Genomic DNA, 21247 nt, shown 5'->3' on the forward strand with positions numbered 1-21247 from the left:
CTGGAGCGAGAACATATTCGACAAGCAGGGCCATTTCTTGGGCAGTGCGACCGCCCTGGGCGTAGACAAGTTACCAGCACGATCACCTTCCTTGACTCCTCCTGGGCTGCCTGCTTCCGACGTCAAGTCATCATCACATCACCACTGCGTGATGACACCTGATGTCCTGTAGTGGTACTGCAAGCTGTCAGTTCGCAGCACCCATGGAGGAGTCAGCTTTCTGGGCTCTCTTCGCCTGTGTGTTTTCCTACTCCCTGCTTCCTCCTGGATGAGTGGCTGGTCACTAGTATGTAGGCAGATCTACTTGTCGCCTGTGTCTGTATGTCTGTCCACAAAGAGTAAGGGTTTGCGAGTCCACAGGGGTGGGGGGAAGGGGGCACAATTTTTACACCCTTGCCCTGGGTGCAATTTAGACTAGAAACTGCTCTGTCGACAAGGCTAGTTGAATATGTTCAAAGGGTTCCAGCGTCGGCACGGTCAGGTTGAGGAGGATAAGAAAATCTTCTGGTTTACCCAGAGGGGTTCCCACTACTGAGGTTAGTATTCCATTTTATTCCTTTTTTTTTTTACTTCAGATACCATTTAAATTCAGAGCAATCGAATAAGCTCCGCAGCTCTGGGTAAGGTGTATAGGAATCTCCTGAGAAGAGTGCTGTAAAAACAGCGCAAGAGATTTGGGGGTGCAGCCAGCGCCACCATAGCCCTTAGTAGAAATTACGGCTATAGCAGTGCTCAGGAAGTTATTTGGGCGCCGCCAATAGGGATGATCGGAAAGAGCAAATTCCGTTCCACCGGAATTCGCGGATTCCACCAGTGCTTAATTCCGTTGCTATAAAATTTCCACCGGATTTTTGTGAAATTCCGCGGATAGCGGTGACCATCCCTACTAGAGAGAGAGAGAGAGAGAGATGAATCTACGTGACTATCTGGGGTTCTCTTCGGACAACTGTTGAACACAAAAGGCAAGGCCATGCCTGGATGGGCTTGAGGCAGGGAACACACTTGCCTTTCAGTTTTCTGCGCGCGTTTTCCTGCATACTTTTTCTGCACACCAAGTGTGTCTCTATGCAGGAAAACGCGTGCGTTTTTCATAGCAGCTGATGTAATTGATACAATCCAATGAAAGATGACCAGCACCGGCTATTTCTTAAGAAAGCAGGATTTTATTCACTCCAGACATCCGTGAATAAACATAGCTCCAGACATCCAGTGATATTCAAGATGTAATTATAGCTCTAGTATAGTAAGCTCTTAGATGCATACAGAGGGAAAGGGTCCTACATGGCAGTAGGAGATGTCCCCCCTGCAGCCAGGTCCGCCCACACAACGGACGCCGTTTCGAACGGGAACACCGTTCTTTGTCAAGTGAATAGCATACCAAACTATCCCAAAAAGCACCTTATTTATACTCCTCCCCTCACCTCTCTACCAATCACCAAGCTGGTGGACCTGATGGGGAACTGCAAGCTATCCCCACACATAGTATGACATACCTGGATGGGCAAGAATATAACATCAGTCTCACAAGCCATGCCTATGCGAGCGGCGCATATCACCGCTCAACACGGACTTCCGGCTCCAAGGCCTAGCCTCCGACTCTCCGTCCTTCCCTCCTACGTCATCTGAACCATCGGCGCGGACATGCCGCGTCAATGGATACATAATGCGTTCCAGCGCCACTTCCGCGTTTGGCGCCATCTAGTGGTCAAAAAAGATACTGTTTGAAGGAAAAAATTCTTACAACAATAGTATCATATGTACCACTAAAATACCGTCATCTGGGATATAATCACAGCAATCTATACCAGACCAGATGTATAGCAATCAATTTAGGCAAACTATGGGGAGGGGAAGGAAAAAATAGAATCGCACTTGCCCAAACCTGCTGCATACCAGTGTGAGGAAACTCCTACAGTTCCACCTAAGGATAAAAAGAAAAAATTTTTACTAAAAAATTACAAAATAAGGAAAAAGTATAATGCTATATGACAATAAATTTTTTTTTTTTTTTTTTTTTTTTTTTGGGTAAAAAATTGGCAGACATGGCCACTGATGGGGTAACATCTCCATCAACCACACATCCCTCCAAGGAAAACATTCATATTTATAGAATAGGAAGAAGGTCATATTCTCTATTTAACCCTTTAGGGTGCATTGTTTCCAGATGCCTAATCCACCAGGCCTGATGTAATTGATACAAAATGTGCAGAGTCATGATGCAGAATGTCAGTTTTTTTTCTGTGCGCGAACAAAATATTAAGTGTGTACTAGCCCATTGATTAACATGAGTTCTCAGTTTTTCTGTGCAGAAACCGCGTACGAAAACAGTCAAGTGTGTTCCCTGCCTGAACCACCAACCGTTCGATTAACAGCCAAACGCGCTAACCGATTGTGCCACAGAGACTGTGCACCACAAAGACTGTGCACGCAGTTGCTGTTGAATGATTTTATGGGGATGTATGTGTGTCTTTTGGAGGGAGGAAGTAAGTATCAGCATGTAGTGTTGTGTTGGTGGTATAATGGTGTGGATAGCTGCCTACCAAGTGGTAGGCCTGGGTTCGATTCCTGGCTAATGTATGTGAGTTGGCTTTTGACATCCTACAAATCCCTAAGCAAGCTCATTTTTCTCTTGGATATATCACAATGGTACATGCTAGGCTGGCTTCAGCATGTAGCATTGTAGTGTGTTGTGTTGGTGGTATAATGGTTAGGATAGTAGCCTACCAAGCGGTAGGCCTGGGTTTGATTCCTGGCAAATGTATGCGAGTTGGCTTTTGACATCCTACAAATGCCTAAGCAAGCTCATTTTTCTCTTGGATATATCATAATGGTACATGCTAGGCTGGCTTCAGCATGTAGTGTTGTTGGTGGTATAGCGGTGAGGAGAGCTGCCTTCCAAGCACTAGACCTGGGTTTGATTTCCAGCCAATGTACGTGAGCTGGCTTTTGAAATCCTACAATTCCCTGGAAGACAAGATTCTCCTCCGGAGGAGGAGGGAAAGGAGGGGATGGAATAAGGAAGTCTTAGTTTTAGGCAGAAATTTGTTTGGTGGCAAAAAAAATTTGCATTCCGTACAATTCCGCGGAATTCTATATTTTTCCGTGGAAATTCCACCATAGTGCTATAGCAATTCCGTTCCGTCGCAACGGAACGGAATCACCAAATTCCGGCCGGAATCACGGAAATCTTAATTCCGCGGAATCCAGCGATCATCCCTAGCCGTCAAATGACTGAGCACAAGTTACTCTAAAAACACTGTAATTTGGCCGCCAGCAATAGCTGGAAGCTGAATTACATCTTACCCCCACTATTCATGCCGGCCAGGAGGGGGAATAGTAATTAATGCTGCCGGGACTTGTTGTCACGGTTCAGTACCTGCCGCCTGGCGGCTGGCACATACGGATGCCCGTGTGCATCCGGGTGGTGGTCGGGTCGCTGTTGGATCCGGCGGCTGCCTCCGTGTGCGCTATAGGCGGCATTGTTGACCTCTGCACCGGAAGTGTGGGGGTGGACGTGTTGCGCATGCGGACGGATGTACGCGTGTGCATAGTAATACGGAACTGAGTACGCATGGATGTGCGCATGCGTACGTAATGACGCATGACGCCATGTTGGCGCCAAATGGCCTATTTAAGCAGGCAGAGAGCAGTACTCAGTGCTGTTGTATTGCAGCAAGTTCTGGGTGCTCTCCCGTGCAGGGGCGGAGCTTGGGGTGGGCGGGGTAGGACATGTGCCCCCGGGCGCTGACTCCCTATGGGCGCCCAGCCGTGCATTGTTGTTTTTTTTTTAAATGCCCTCTCTTTGCCGCTGCCTTACTTGGGACTGGCTCTGGCTAAGCTAGGCAATCTTCCTGTATGATGTCATCAGCCGCCGCCCCTCCGATGCGCAGCGTGCATTGGAACGCAGGCAGAGCCAGCAGACAGTCAGAGAGGGAGTTATTCGCGGAGCAGGCTTTCTCTCAGCTAATCCCTCTGCCACCGTTCCCTGGGAGCTCTGAAGCTAATCAGCTGACAGCTGATCCAACTGGCTGCAAGCTCTGTTAATTGTAGTGACCTGGGGGGGACGAGGGGAGAGTCCCACCAGGGCCGCAGCCACCACCAAAAGACTGGCCTGTAATGAGTTGCAGAGCTGTGCCATGCTTTAGCAGCTCTGCACTCCATAGCCACGCACAGGATGGAACTTGGAAGGAGTCAGCTAAAGCGCTCCGCCCCCTCCTCCCCGGCAGCTGCTTCAGTCACAGTCACTGCTATCACTTCTGTGTCCCTGGCTCTCAGCACTGGTGTAAACGCTGAGAGAAGTTTGTAATGTGAGTCTGCCTTGCAGATAAGAGGTAAGATTGGGCTGGCCTGGCTATCAGTAAAGCTGTGACTGTCCTGCTGTGACATTACTGTATATAACATTCAGGATGCCCCACACAGATTCTCCCTTTCTGCTGGGCTGTCCTCCAATCACAGTATCCTCTGTCTGCTGCAATACCTATATTTTCCGATTTGGGATTAGCACATTGTAAGCATTCATTCAGTGCTTTGCTGGGCAGGAGGTGTGCCCCTCTCCCTCCCCCACATCGCTCTCCCATGTCCCTCTTCCTCCCCATGGCCTTCTCCCTCCCCCACATTGCTCCCCATGTCCCTCTCTCTTGCTCCCCATGTCCCTCTCTCTCCCATGTCCCTCTCTCTCTCTCCCCCATGTCCCTCTCCCTCTCTGGTCTCTCATATCTTAATTACTCCTCAATGGATTACTTAAATGACGTGAAAGTAGAGCGCTCTCTGGTGCATTAGTCTTTTTAATAAAACTTCCCAAAGATAAAAATTTCACTTACAAAATAGCAGATGATTATAAGCATATCACACTCAATGGTTTAGGTCTCTGTTTCACTTAGATTGTGCTTACTGCCCTGTCCTCTTTTTTTACTGTGGTCAGTAGTGTAGGTTTTCCTGCAGGGAACAGAGCTACAGTGTGGGGGGTGGACGGATTCAGATGCAACTCAGTGCCCGTTGCGTCATCTGCTGCATGCTTGTTAAGGGGTTATGGATAAAAGTATTAGCAGAGGATCAGCAGGACTGCCAGGCAAGCTTTGCTTAAAAGGAAATAAATATGGCAGCTTCCACATACCTCTTGCTACAGTTGTCCTTAAAGGGAAGGTCCAAGCAAAAAAAAAAAATGAGTTTAACTTACCTGGGGCTTCTACCAGCCCCATGCAGCCATCCTGTGCCCTCATAGTCACTCACTGCTGCTCCAGTCCCCCGCTGGCAGCTTTCTGACCTCGGAGGTCAGGGCCGCATTGTGTACATTTTTACGCATTCCCGCTAGTGCAGGAACATTAACATATACATTTTTACGCGTTAGTGGTGCAACGCATACATTTTTGTTCCTGCACTAGCTGGAATGCGTAAAAATGTATGCAATGCGGCCCTGACCTCTGAGGTCAGAAAGCTGCCAGCGGGGGACTGGAGCAGCAGTGAGTGATTACGAGGGCACAGGATGGCTACATGGGGCTGGTAGAAGCCCCAGGTAAGTGAAACTCATTTTTTTTTTTTTGCTTGGACCTTCCCTTTAAAGTTTGCCACACATTCATACAAGTCCGCCTGATGTGGCAAACCGACAGATCCTCTTTGATTGAAATCTGATCAGAGAGGGATTAATTCCTTCCACACATGGAACACAAATTTTAAATAGATTTCAGCAGGAAATCTATTGAAAATTAATCAAACCACAGTGTTGCACCGCACTGCATCGATCTCCTATCCCTATCAAAATTTCCTGTCAAGTTGATTTTGGACAAAAATCAATTGAAATTGAAGTCTAATCAGCATGTTGTGGCAGAGATTGTTAGCAGATTTGATCTGAGTGATCAAATCTGACAGTAAGATCAACAAGTGTGTTGCTGCATTTAGGGTCCATCAAATTTTACCAACTCAGTGGGGTCAATTCGCCCCAGCTTCTGCAGCACTTTACAGAGTACAAAGTCATGTCAGTGTCTCAGTGACTGTCCTCAGAGGAGCTCAAAATCTAATCGATACCATAGTCCTAGACTAATGTCCTACCATATTATTATTATTATTATGTATTTATATAGCACTGACATCTTCTGCAGCACTTCACAGAGTACATAGTCATGTCACTGACTGTCTTCAGAGGAGCTCACAATCTAATCCTACCATAGTCATGGCCTAATGTCCTACCATATTATTATTATGTATTTATATAGCACTGACATCTTCTGCAGCACATTACAGAGTACATAGTCATGTCACTGACTGTCCTCAAAAGAGCTCACAATCTAATCCCACCATAGTCACAGTCTAATGTCCTACCATATTATTATTATGTATTTATATAGCACTGAAATTCTCTTCAGCACATTACAGAGTACATAGTCATGTCACTGACTGTCCTCAGAGGAGATCACACTCTACTCTCTACCATAGTCATAGTCTAATGTCCTACCATAATATTATGTATTTATATAGCACTGACATCTTCTGCAGCACATTACAGAGTACATAGTCATGTCACTGACTGTCCTCAGAGGAGCTTACACTCTAATCCTACCATATTCTTAGTGTAATGTCCTCCTATGTATTTATTTAGCACCGACCTCTTCTGCAGCACTTTACAGAGTACCTAAGCCCCCTTTTTTGGCATAGGTTTCTCTTTATAGGACGCATTAATAGTCTTTGTCCCCGGGCGCTGAAAGCCCTAGCTACGCCTCTGCTCCCGTGACGTGATTCTTTGTCTGCCTTAATTACCTGCTATGATATTGACCCCGGCTCGTCTGACTACCCGATTTGGCTTTGACCCTGGCTTTGTACGATTACTCGCTCTGTTGCTGACCCGGACCTGTCTGAGAACCCGCTTTGTTGCCGAACTCTTGCCTGTACGAGGACCACCTCTGTTGCCGACCCGGACCTGTCTGAGAACCCGCTCTGTTGCTGACTCACTGCTTGCCTACGGAACTGCCTGGTTGTCGAGTCATTGCAGTACCAGACTCGACCTGTGGGAGCGCTCCGGAACCTCCTCCAACACACTAGTGATCCCGCGAGTGCTCCTGCCCCTTGTTTACTGGAGATTCCTGTTTCCAGTCCAGGAACTTCAGTTGACGAGCCGCAAGAGCCGCTGCCCTCAGCAAATCGGTCTCCAACATCTGAGGTACGTGACAGAATACAACAGCCCGCAAATGGAGACCGATGAGGCAGCCAACGTTCTCAGCACACTATGCAAACAAGTAACCGCTCTGACTGAAGCAATCAAGGAACTTCAAGCAGGATATGTTCAAATGGAGGGACGTCTGAATACCTTAACCAACAGAGGGGAATCAACCCCCCCAGCAGCACCTCCTCAAGCTCCCGTCAGCAATCCAGCTTCAGGTGAACCAGTACCTATAGCAATAGTCCCTACTTCCGAGCCGCGAGTACCAATTCCGGAACGTTTCTCGGGAGACCGAACACGATTTCGGGCCTTCCGACATTCATGCCAGCGTTACTTTGCATTGCAACCCCGAACCTTTGTGAACGAAGAGACTAAAGTCGGATTCATAATCTCACTACTTCAGGTAGAAACTCAGTCCTGGGCTCATCATCTAATGGATCAGAAACATGCAACTCTGACTACCTCTCAGGGGTTTCTAGACAACATGGCTATCCTATACGATGACCCTCAGCGGTGTGCTACAGCTGAGGCTACCCTTCAGCATCTGCGATAAGGCCGAAAACCTGTTGAAGAATACACGTCCGAGTTCCCACGTTGGACAGCCGATACAGATTTGAACGAACCAGCCTTGAAACATCAGTACAGGACAGGACTATCAGAACATATTAAAGATGAACTGGCTCGTGTGGGAATACCTGATACTCTAGACGATCTTATCGTGACAGCTATTCAGATTGATCGACGCTATCGGGAACGTCAGATGGAAAAGAGTGGTGCTGGTATTAACCGTTCTTTTTGGTCACCCACTACCGTGCCACCTCCACAATCAACCTGAACCAATGCAAATTGGCCTTATACGGTCACCTCTTTCAGAGGAAGAAAAAGCCTCTGCTTTTATTGTGGGGCCACCGGTCATTTCTTGAGAGCCTGCCCAGTCCGTCCGCAGAGTAAGGAAGATTATCCTGATTCTTTTAAATTCCAACCATCCTTTTCCCCTGCTCTCTCAACTAATCATTTTGTTGTCCATATCTTTTTTCAGCTCCCCGGAAAAATCCTGGAAACCTCAGCAATCATTGATTCTGGTGCCTGTAGTTGTTTTATGGACATATCCTTTGCCACTAACCATTCATTTCCAACTCAATCCCGAAAGACTCCTCTTCAAATTCATCTTGCCGATGGTACAACAGTCAGTTCTGGACCTGTAACCTTGGAAACCATACCCCTTGTTTCTTCAGTTCTTGGAAGACATCAGGAAATACTTAAATTTGATCTTCTAGCGTCTCGTCTTCATCCAGTTATCCTAGGATTGCCTTGGCTTCAAGCTCACGATCCTGTTATTAAATGGTCCTCTGGAGAAATGACGTTCTCCTCACCATATTGTAAAACATATTGCCTGTCAGAACAAACAACCATCACTGGCTCATTGTTATGTACTTCTACTCTACAAGACACAATTCCGGAACCATACCACCCGTTTCTAGACGTCTTTGATAAAAAGAAAGCAAACCAGTTGCCACCTCACCGTCCATATGATTGCCCTATAGACTTGCTTCCAGGGGCGGCAATTCCCTTTGGACGAATGTTTACTTTGTCCGAACCTGAACAGGATGCATTAAAAGATTACATTGAAGACAACCTTAAGAAAGGGTTCATTCAACCATCCACCTCGCCAGCAGGGGCAGGTATTTTTTTTGTGCAGAAGAAAGATAAGACACTTCGTCCTTGTATTGACTACAGGGAACTGAACAAAATAACAATCTGTAACGATTGTGGAACTTTCTCCGTGATCAGCGCACAACGCGTGCGCTGACACGGCAGAAATCCTCCACAAGCGTATATTTGCAGGCACCCAGCAAAAGGTGCTACGCACCCGTAGAGGGAAAATTACTGTCGGCAGATGGCGCTGCGGAGTGCAGAGGAACCAATCCTCTGTACCTCCACAAATGCCAGGAATTGCATGAAGCGCAGAACGCAATCGCAAGAGAGGCGATTGCGAATGAGACGAGCAAAGGGACAGGTTATATGTGTGTGCGCCAACCTAGTCGCCACCCCGCGACAGTGCACACACAACAGCAGATATGAAACAGGAACGCGATCGCGAGAGGTGCGATCGCCAGACGTGACACAAGGCAGATCAGAACAGAATACGAGGTTAGCAAAGGCACAGCAAATAATACAATGAGGAGATGCGGAAAATAACAAATGCTAGCTAACCGCGAACACCGCACTCATTCGCAACAGTGCACGCGGTTATGCGCGGTCTCCACGTGATAAGCACAATAGAGACAAGCACGCCTAACTAACCATCGACAGACAAACATGAAACAGAGGACGCGAGTGCTTGCTTAACGGTTACCTCACCGAGCCTCCAGCAAGCGATCGTAGCAGACAAGATAGACACACGAAAACAGGGACAAGCGAGAGATAGGATCCACAGCACTAGCGAGAAGTGAGTGCGATCCAGGTACAGAGTAGCAGAACAGAAAGATCCACAGCGCTAGCAAAAAGTGGCTAGCACGATCCCAGGAGACAGAACAGAAGGATCCACAGCGCTAGCGAAAAGTGGCTAGCGCGATCCCAGGAGACAGAACAGAAGAGATAGCTGGTAGCAACCGTTGCACCAGCTATACTCCAAGAACAGAGATCAGAACCATTTCCTGTCGACCACCGCTGGGACAGGACAACAGCAACAGAACAAACAAACAGATAAACAATCCTAACTGCATAGGAAATCTGCCTAGCACAGTTTCCAGGAATTACTCTAAGCTGATCTTCAAACAAAGAGCATGGCTGACACTCTCCAGAGTGTTTCACAGGAAGACTCCTTATGAACAGCCAAGCATTGTGGGAAAGACATAGTACTTATAGTACACGCCTCCACTGAATGTGGCCAGGCAATTTGCATGACAACGTATGCAAATTCCTCTGCAAGCACAAGCTGCAAAACTGACAGAAGCTCTTCTTTCCAGAGTCCTGCAGCATGCAAACCTACACAATGGTCAAAAAGCTGCCTGCCTGCACAGGCAGCTGAGCAAATCATCACACAATCAAGAACAGATATCCGTTGCCCCTGATGCCGGAACTTTTTCAGAAATTAAGGGAAGCTAAGATCTTTACCAAATTAGATCTTAGGGGTGCATACAATTTAGTAAGAATTAGAGCCGGTGATGAGTGGAAGACAGCCTTCAGGTCTCGATTTGGACACTTTGAGTACCTAGTAATGCCTTTCGGCCTCTGTAATGCACCCGCTACTTTCCAACACTTTATGAATGATGTGCTCAAGGATTTTATTGACCATTTTTTAGTTGTCTATCTGGATGACATTTTGATATTTTCATCTTCATTAGAAGAGCATCGAGATCAAGTTTGCCGTGTTCTTGGTCGATTGAGGATCCACAATCTCTATGTCAAAGCAGAGAAATGCGAGTTCGAGCAACCAACAATTCAGTTTCTAGGACTCATTATTTCAGCAGATGGATTTACTATGGATCCACAAAAGATACAGGCAATCTTGGATTGGCCTGCACCCAATAATAAAAAAGCAGTCCAGAAGTTCGTGGGGTTTGCACATTTTTATAGAAAATTCATAAGGAACTTCTCTGCCATAATCCTACCCATTACTCAATTAACCCGTCAACAAACTCATTTCCGCCTGACATCAGAAGCTCAGAGGGCATTCGATAAATTAAAGGAACATTTTACCACTGCACTAATCCTCAGGCATCCAGATCCGGCCTTAGTATATGTATTGGAAGTCGACGCCTCGGAAACCGCGGTTGGAGCAGTGCTCTCTCAACGACAGGGGTTGAAGGCAACATTGCATCCAATAGCATTCTTCTCTAGGAAACTATCAGTTACAGAGAAAAATTACGATGTCGAAGATCGAGAACTGTTAGCAATTAAGGATGCACTAGAAGAATGGAGGTATCTGTTGGAAGGGGCAACACAGACTATCCTGATATATACAGATCATCGCAACCTGGAATATCTCAAAACTGCAAAAAGACTCAATCCAAGACAAGCAAGATGGGCCCTATTCTTTTCACGATTTTCTTTCCACATTACCTATCGTCCCGGATCTAAAAATACAAAACCTGATGCATTATCCCGAATGTTCCCTGAAGAAGAAGTACAAATTCCTCCGGATACAATTCTCTCTGAACAAAATTTTTTGATGCTTCAACCAGCTCTCTTAGAACAACTTCGTCAAACGTCTACAGATCTTCCAGACATGGTCAAGCCAGTATTGGTGTCTAAGGATGATCTCTGGCTATTCAGAAACAGAATTTTTGTACCTGAAGAAGCTCGACTTGCTGTTCTTAAACTTTGTCATGACCATCAGTTGGCGGGACATTTCGGCATAGCCAAAACACGAGAGTTGGTACAACGATCTTTTTGGTGGCCAGAACTTTGAAAAGACTGTAAGAAATGCTGAAGCTTGTCATGTCTGCAACTGTAGCAAAGGTTCTAACCTGAAACCTTGGGGGTTGCTAGATCCGTTACCTGTACCTCCAAGACCCTGGCATTCAATATCGATGGACTTTATTGTCGAGCTTCCTAGATCAGATGATTTCAATACAATCTTCGTCGTGGTGGATCGCCTGTCTAAAATGGCACATTTCATTCCTATGACCAGCTTACCTTCGGCTAAGGAAACTGCTACCACATTTATTAAAGAAGTTGTCCGTCTTCATGGCATACCCAGTGATATCACTTCAGACAGAGGTACTCAGTTTACATCTCGTTTCTGGAGGGGCCTGTGCAAAATACTGAATATCCAACTTAACTTTTCATCGGCCTATCACCCACAGTCAAATGGTCAGACAGAACGCACGAATCAGACTCTGGAGCAGTACCTCAGATGTTTTGTCACTTTTTCTCAAGACAACTGGGTTCTTCTACTTCCTTCAGCAGAATTTGCATATAATAATTCAATTCATTCATCTACTCAGCAATCACCATTCTTTGCAAATTACGGATTTCATCCATCCTTTTTGCCTAATATGATCATGGAGACGTCAGTTCCTGCTGCCGGTGAGATGGCTGATTTTTTTTCCCCGTAATAATCAGTTACTACAAGAGACAATGTGCCAAGCTCAAGAAAATTTCAAGAAGAAAGCTGATCATCACAGGAGAGGTGATTTGGAACTTAAGGTTGGTGATTCAGTATTACTCTCTACACTTAATCTGAAGCTGCCTTGCCCATCACGTAAACTAGGTCCTAGATTTATTGGGCCATTTTGCATCAAGAGAAAAATTGGAAAAGTAGCATATGAACTAGACTTACCAAGGAGATTCAGGATACATTCAGTCTTCCATGTGTCTTTACTAAAACCCGTACAGCCTGATGCTATTTCTGGACAGAATATATCACCTCAACCCCCCGGATGGAGAGGAGGAATTTGAGGTGGAAGAAATCTTAAATTCCAGATGGAAAGGTAGTCATCTCCAATATCTCATCAAGTGGAAGAATTACGGGCCTGAAGTCAATACCTGGGAGCCAGCCTCAAATGTTCACGCGCCCCTACTGGTCAAGAAGTTTCACAAGAAATTCCCTGATAAACCAGCTTCAAGGCCATCCGGAGGCTGCCCCTAAGGGGAGGGCATTGTCACGGTTCAGTACCTGCTGTCTGGCGGCTGGCACATACGGATGCCTGTGTGCATCCGGGTGGTGGTCGGGTCGCTGTTGGATCCGGCGGCTGCCTCCGTGTGCGCTATGGGCGGCATTGTTGACCTCTGCACCGGAAGTGTGGGGGTGGACGTGTTGCGCATGCGGACGGATGTACGCGTGTGCATAGTAATACGGAACTAAGTACGCATGGATGTGCGCATGCGTACGTAATGACGCATGACGCCATGTTGGCGCCAAACGGCCTATTTAAGCAGGCAGAGAGCAGTACTCAGTGCTGTTGTATTGCAGCAAGTTCTGGGTGCTCTCCCGTGACGTGATTCTTTGTCTGCCTTAATTACCTGCTATGATATTGACCCTGGCTCGTCTGACTACCCGATTTGGCTTTGACCCTGGCTTTGTACGATTACCCGCTCTGTTGCTGACCCGGACCTGTCTGAGAACCCGCTTTGTTGCCGAACTCTTGCCTGTATGAGGACCACCTCTGTTGCCGACCCGGACCTGTCTGAGAACCCGCTCTGTTGCTGACTCACTGCTTGCCTACGGAACTGCCTGGTTGTCGAGTCATTGCAGTACCAGACTCGACCTGTGGGAGCGCTCCGGAACCTCCTCCGACACACTAGTGATCCCGCGAGCGCTCCTGCCCCTTGTTTACTGGAGATTCCTGTTTCCAGTCCAGGAACTTCAGTCGACAAGCCGCAAGAGCCACTGCCCTCAGCAAATCGGTCTCCAACATCTGAGGTACGTGACACTTGTGCAGGAGCAGGGTAAGCCTTTTAATGGCTTTACCCTGTGCCCAAATCTCCCGGCAGCAGTTTCATAGGTATGCTCCTGAGACCCCTTGCATATTTTCCTGAACTGTGTGAAAGGTAGAATCGAGACACTGTTTGTGGCAGTATTTGATTTCTTAGGCCAGTTGCACACTATGATGGTGCGATCGTCCAGCGTCAGCCGTGGGGGGACCGTTAAGGAAAAAGAAAATTGACATGGGACATTCCAGTTAATTTCTGGGAAACACATGGGTAATGCACTGCAACTTCTGCATTACCCTGCAGTGCCATGAGCTGCGGCAGGGGAGAATACCCTGGCGCAACGCCACATATGTGAAGGGGGTTAAAAGTCTAAAGGTGGCCACGCACCATACAATTAAAGGATACAATTTTACACCAATTCGATAAAAACGTTTGGTTGTGCAGAAAAATGGAAAGATTTTTTTCTATGCACAAGCGAGAAATCTGAGCAAATTTGACATTTTTCTATGTGCCTGAAGATGTCAGTTTGAAGTCTGAGCCATATTTAACATCACAAGAAGATTCTTTCTGTACATTCAGATCGCACACACAGGTTTTGTTGCCTGCATGAGTTTTCATTTAAAGCTTTGTCTGATAAATCCCTAAGGGCACATTCACAGTTTCCCCTGTATATCAGAAATAAAACACAGAAGAACGAAAAAGTCATAGGCCTGGGGCACACCAGAGGAGTTTTTCTGAGCGTTTTGAGTTTTTAAATCTGCTGCTAATGTTATCCTATGTGTCTGTGCACACTGGAGCAATGAGGTTTTGTAAAAAACCCACATTGGGAAGAGCTTTTAGAGGTTTCAAAAGCTCTTCCCAATGTAATGCTATGGGGTTTTTTTCTACAAAACCTCATTGCTCCAGTGTGCACAGACACATAGGATAACATTAGCAGCAGATTTAAAAACTCAAAACGCTCAGAAAAACTCCTCTGGTGTGCCCCAGGCCATACTGCACATTACGGCCGCATTGTATCACATACAAGGAAGCCTGTAGTCATTGAAAAGTATGCTTCACTGTATCTACAGTCTGTTATCATACTGCAACCTGTCATACCCCAACGCCATTACCATGCTGTGAATGTCGCACGGGTCTTGCATTACAGTGTGGTAAGCCATGTGAAAACCTATAAATGCGATATTGCATTGTTGTGATGCAACCAATGGTGCTACTTGTGGGTAAAGATGAGATCTGGCACTGGAGCTATGTATACACACTGAACTAGCATCGTCCATCAGAACTGGGCTAGATCCTTTGGGTGACACTTCAGTGTACGAGCTACATACAGATGTGTTCCACGGCTACATTGGAGCAATGCATCTGTTTCTACAGAAAGTCGTGGTGAGACGACAGCGTTGTGTACAATGGAGCATCTTCCAGCAGGAGTGGTGAGGAGGAGAACAGTGCTCAGGGGTCACTTCAATGACCACTTAAATGAATTGAGGGACACCTGTACACATAGAACCAATTCAAGCTACACTGGGATCCTGGGGCAAAAATAACCTGGGGTCCCCCAGACACTCACTGCCTGTAACGCTGGCTGTGATACAAACTAACCAGTTACACAGAAAATAGAAAAATCGAGGTCAGATCGTTAACTGAGGTCATACACGTAAAGTCTGAGATTTGTGATACAAAGGGGCTAAGACAGAGCAATGTCAATTACAGGCTAGGATCATACACATAAATCAGATGTCTGAGGTACAGTTAAGGATAAGACAGAGACGAGGTCGATAGGCTAGCCGAGGTCAATATCAGGTATTAGATGAATGTAGTACAGAGGGATAAAACTTTAATCAATAGTGGAGGGCTTGCCGGGTCATACACAGAAAAACAATCACAATAATACAATATACAATACTAACTAAGGATAGATGTATATCGCAAACACTGCATATATATCTATCTCAGCAGAACTCTAACTAAATTCAGAAGCAAAGTAAAGTCCAGCGTTTAGTGATCTGATTGCTATAACAGGCAGCGTGGAACTGAGAGAGCAAGACTTAAATACACAGGGAAAGTGCAGCACACCCCCGAACCGCCAGCCAATCAGAATCCTGCTCCTAGTCAGCTGACCGGCCACACACCTGTCTTCTCAGCCTATAAAGGCTGCCACGGGTTGCCCAGGGTCTTGGGAGGATGCGCGGTGCTGGCTTACGTCTAAAGGGGAGCCGGGGATGCCAACATGCTGACTCCCATCTACAGGGGAGCCGGGGATGCGACTGACCAAAGAGGAAGAGGAAACTCTCTCCAACTGCTCAGCACTATCAGAGCAGCCTGCTGCAGAGACCACACCAGGTAACTTTGTTACACCGCCCTCCCCCCAGTATAGTAGCCAGAAATGCAGTGCCCCTAAAGACACCCCACCCCCCCATAGCGTAATGAAGGCAGTTGTGTCAGGCACTTCCTCCGAGTTCCAGGTTCTGGAAGTCCTGTCTGTCTTCTTTGTTGCTGCTCTGCACTTCCTGCTCCTCACCACAGGCACTAAAGCCCAAATGGAGAAGCAGGAAGTGCAGAGCACCAACACTAAAGAGAAGCCAGATGGACCTGCAGTGCCTGAAACTCGGAGGAGAGAGATGGCCATACCAGAACGTTATAACTTCCTCTGCATGAATGTCTTAGTGGATTTTGAGCAGTGTTTATGGTCATTGTCTTGTTGATAGGTCCAGCCCTGGCGCAGCTTCAGCTTTGTCACTGATTCCTGGACATTGGTCTCCAGATTCTGCTGATACTGAGTGTAATCCATACATCCCTCAACTTTGACAAGATTCCCAGTCCTGCTGCACTGGCCACACAGCCCCACAGCATGATGGAACCACCGCCATATTTTACTGTAGGTAGCAGGTGTTTTTCTTGGAATGCTGTGTTGTTTTTTTCCATGCATAACGCCTCTTGTTATGCCCAAATAACTCTATTTTAGTTTCATCAGTCCACAGCACCTTGTTCCAAAATGAAGCTGGCTTGTCCAAATGTGCTTTAGCATACCTCAAGCGGCTCTGTTTGTGCTGTGGGTGGAGATAAGGCTTCCTCTGCATCACTCTCGCATACAGCATTTCGTTGAACGATGCACAGTGACTCCATCTACAGCAAGATGATGTTGGAGGTCTTTGGTGCTGGTGTGTGGGTTGACTCTGACTGTTCTCACCATTATTGCACACTTTCTGTAAATCCAATAAACTTCATTTTACTTCTCAAATATCACTGTGTTTCTCCTATATGATATATTTAACTGACTATTTTTATCATAACAACCAACGATTTATACAGGACGATTAACAAGGTTGCCCAAACTTTTGCATCCCGCTGTATTTCTGACAAGTATTCTGAAATAGTTGTCTGTGAGCTCCTATTTCTTTCCAAGAGGTCAATGCTCCTGGTTTGTAGACTAGCCGCTACCTATAGCTACCTATAATAAAGGCACATATACCTAGCTAATCTATGCTGAAGGGACCTATACCTAACTACCTTTCGAAACGTTGGTAGATCTCCTGGCGAATTTTAAAGTAGCTTGCGAGCCGAAAAAGTGTGGGCACCCCTGGTCTAGGACATCAATGCCCGGAATCTGGCAAAGGTCATACTATCACTGCAACTGTAGTAGTGATTGGGCAGAGAGAACTAGGGACCCTAGTATTAAACATACAAGAATTACAAACACATGAACACATTAGTAAGCAAGCCTCTGTGCCATATTTCAGTCCGGATGCTGTATATATACTTAAAGAGAACCTGAACTGAAAATAAAAAGTCAAAATGACCATACACAGGTCATACTTACCTCCTGTGTAGTCTACTCCTCCACCTCTTTCTCCTATCCTGCGTCCCATCTGTCCACTGTGATCAATGGAATTCTCCGTCCTCCATTTTAAAAATGGCCATTACCCCATAACAGCTTCCTGGTCAGCACACTGTTAAACTGTAATATCACCCACTTAAGCCATAGGGAAACATGGACATTACCTTGCACATTCGGTTGTAACTGACAGCTGCTAATATATAACTGGAAGGGACAGGGGCGTAGCAATAGGGGTTGCAGAGGTAGCGACCGCATCGGGGCCCTTGGGCCAGAGGGGCCCCATGGGGCCCTTCCTTAACCAAAGCATTAGCTGTTTATTGGTCCTGTGGTGGTAATAATCACCTCTATAGATGCTTTGAATCATAGTAATCATTAACAAACTGTTCCCCATCCGATTCTTGCACCTCTAATACTATGTATGACCAAGGCAGGTTTTGTTGCGCCGTATCAAGTGTTATATATAGAGTGCTGGGAGGGGCCCCATGTAAAACTCGCACCGGGGCCCATAGCTCCAAAGCTACGCCACTGGGAAGGGATCATTGTAAGAAGACAATTATGAGCTTCTGAGAGGAACTGACGGTGAGCTTAGTATGTAATATTCATTTGCAGCTATGTCATGTGTTTATTTGAAATAATTTTACTCGCTTCAGGTTAGGGTTAGTCTGACAACAGAGGGTGAGAGATACCTGCTAATAGTCATCTCAACTCAAATCCACTTCTAACAAGTATATTCTAAGAGTAGACAGCAGAGGGCGCAACAATTGTCGTGCTAGTACGGCAGGTAATTGACCCATGTGGGGAGTGAGTGAGGGAGAGGAAGGTTGAGCCAGAGAGAGGGGTCCAGGGTGGGGAATCCAGTGTCCAACAGACCTCGCAGCTTCATATCACTTACTGCCCTGTCTTGGAAAAAGCTCCTATTGCCGATATGGGGACAGTTTCTGCAGCGTGGATGTTCCTTGCATGTTTATTCCTGTGGAAAACACAAACAGAAAGCAAGGTAATTGCACAGGATCTCATAAATCTACCTTTCATTCAGGTGTCTCTGTAATGTAGAAAGAGGCTCCTATATTAATGAACGTTATGTTGCTGATAGAGCATGTCTGCAGGCAAAGCCATCCTCTGCATTGGTGACTGTATCTGTGGTGAGTATATGCAAGGTTAAGCAGCTTTTCTAGTGCTTCAGTCACATTTTAAATTAGCCATATTGCTGTGGATGCGTATTGCACAAGATTTCATAAGACAGCGTCGCTGAGGATTTGGGAGACTTGGAGTAGGAAGTTGGCAGTTTCGCGTTACAGAATGCTATTTCTCGTCCGCATGGTAGTAAAGCATTTTAAGTTTAGGATCCAAGGGTGTGTTTGTTTTAGTTTGTTTCAGCCTATTCCTCAGTGGCAAACTTACAGGCTACTCATTGTTGCTGCATTTTTTTTTCTCTCACGTTGCGCCCATCATCTGTTTAAATGATCTGTGTGCATGATATTATGTACTCCCATTAGCCTGCACGGGATCTGTGTGCTGTCAGTAAGTAATACTATTACATAATGCAAACTTCGATATCACTGCTAACTTTGTCTTTTAAGGTGACCATAAATAACAAAACAAAAATATGGCACGTTGTATAATTTACCAGACCAAAAAAAATGTATGTATGTTTTTGAAACCTTTAATACACATTTGTACTCAGATAATTGCTTTCAGAACATGTATAGTTTAGGGAATCTAAAATAATGAAACTTACTGTATCTAATGTGTGTTTTCTTGGCATATATGAAACATTGGCCAGTAGAGGAACAGAGTGTGAGACTTGTCAGTGAAAGGGTTCATGTTCAAAAATGAAATTTAGAGAAAAAAAAATACATTTTAGCCAGCTAAGAAGTTCCACACCTGACAGTAAATTGAAATTGCACTTCTTTGCAGCCATGGCAACAGTAGTTTTTGTATACTACTTGGAGTACTGTTAACATGAGACTAATCACCTTGCTGCAGTCTTGAAGGGGAACTGAAGAGAGAGGTATATGGAGGCTGCCATGTTTCTTTCCCTTTAAGCAATACCAGTTGCCTGGCAGCCCTGCTCATCCTCTACCTCTAATACTATTAGCCATAGCCCCTGAACAAGCATGCATCAGATCAGGTGTTTCAGACTTTAAAGTCAGATCTGACAAGACTAGCTGCATGCTTGTTTCTGGTGTTATTCAGATACTACTGCAGAGAAATAGACCAGCATGGCTGCCAGGCAACTGGTATTGATTAAAAGGAAATAAATATGTCAACCTCTGTATACCTCTTACTTCACTTCCCCTTTTAATTCCTAACGCAAAGCAGCAAATCTAGCCTTTCCAATAGCGTGAAGCCAGTGACCAGGAGCAGGAATGCATGATGGGAGTTCAGACTGTTTTAAAGGAGAACTGTAGTGAGAGGTATATGGAGGCTGCCATATTGATTTCCTTTTAAGCTATACCAGTTGCCTGGCAGCCCTGCTGATCTATTTGGCTGCAGTAGTGTGAATCACACCAGAAACAAGCATGCAGCTAATCCAGTCTGACTTCAGTCAGAGCACCTGATCTGCATGCTTGTTCAGGGGCTGTGGCTAAAAGTATTAGAGACACAGGATCAGCAGGCAATTCAGGCAACTGGTATTATTTTAAAAGGAAAAATTAGCTGCATGCTTGTTTCTGGTGTGATTCACACTACTGCAGCCAAATAGATCAGCAGGGCTGCCAGGCAACTGGTATAGCTTAAAAGGAAATCAATATGGCAGCCTCCATATACCTCTCACTACAGTTCTCCTTTAAAAGACAACTGAAGCAAGTGAGAGGTATTTGGAGGCAGCCATATTTACTTCCTTTTAAACAATACTAGTTACCTGGCTATCCTGCTGATGCTTTGTCTCTAATACCTTTAGCGATAGACCCTGAACAAGCATGCAGCAGATCAGGTGTTTCTCAGATCTGACAAGATTAGCTGCATGCTTTATTTTGGTGTTATTCAGATACTACTGCAGCTAAATAGACAAGCAGGGCCGCCAGCTAATGAATTATAGCTTGGATAGACAGCATATACAGCTAGTTTACACTGACAGTCCACTTGCGTGGTTTTGGAGCACATTGGTTGGTATTGATTGGTTCCTGTAAAAGCAACACCAAGTGCTGCGGTTACGTCTTCCTATAGGAGAATGTGTTTGCAAGTATTCATTTTCAAAAGGTAGATGTTATTTCTATAATGCAACACAGTACATGCAACCACATGGAGTCATAGTTGCTATGCAGTGAATAAGGCTCAGTTCACACTGCATGGTTCATAAATCACTACATAATCTGGGCCCTGGATACATGAAAGAAATATTGCAGCTGCGTAGCAGCAATCCCTGCATACTCTGATCCACAGGTTCTAATCATCTAGTCATACCCAGAGTCCACATGAAAACTTTTGGTCCCAAAGCCTTCTGTCATGCTGCTCCTACATTATGGAATGCCTTACCTCAGCAGATCAGGACAGCTCCATGTTTTCGTGTGCTTAAATCCAGACTGAAAACCCAGCTGTTCAGTTTGGCATTTACAGAAATATAATTTCATCCTTTGTGTTAACACTTCATCCTTCTACCAATTACTGAATCTGAGAGAGCCTAAGTGCTTTGAGTCCTATGGGAGAAAAGCGCTATGGAAATATTGTTAAAAACTGATCTATCAAACGGATTAGATTTTACATTGGGCATCAGTTTATCATCCATAAATTCTGTTACCGCTCGGTTAATGAGATGGATCCATTGATCCGAAATTATCGCAGACTCCCAATGTTTGTGTTCCGTTCGACTGATGGGAACGGATCCTATTGATTAACATAGGATCCGTTCGCATCCGTTGGGATCCTTTCCGTTTTGCTAA

General features: G+C 45.7%; 1 protein-coding gene across 5 annotated transcripts in view; it reads left to right on the forward strand.

The window, feature by feature from the left end:
* Window positions 1-17894: 17894 nt before the first annotated feature.
* The window catches only part of LOC137555644 (uncharacterized), a 111835-nt gene continuing 108482 nt past the window's right edge, over window positions 17895-21247 (forward strand). For 3 of the 5 annotated variants that reach the window (XM_068271583.1, XM_068271584.1, XM_068271587.1), the window contains exon 1: window positions 18182-18363. In XM_068271583.1, coding sequence (XP_068127684.1) covers window positions 18292-18363 — 72 coding nt within the window. In that variant the 5' untranslated portion in view covers window positions 18182-18291. Of the gene's footprint in view, window positions 17955-18181; window positions 18364-21247 lie in introns of those variants that run through there. The other 2 variants (XM_068271585.1, XM_068271586.1) reach the window with 2 other exon arrangements.

This window comes from Hyperolius riggenbachi, chromosome 1 (genome assembly GCF_040937935.1).
Source record: "Hyperolius riggenbachi isolate aHypRig1 chromosome 1, aHypRig1.pri, whole genome shotgun sequence".
Lineage (NCBI taxonomy): Eukaryota > Metazoa > Chordata > Amphibia > Anura > Hyperoliidae > Hyperolius > Hyperolius riggenbachi.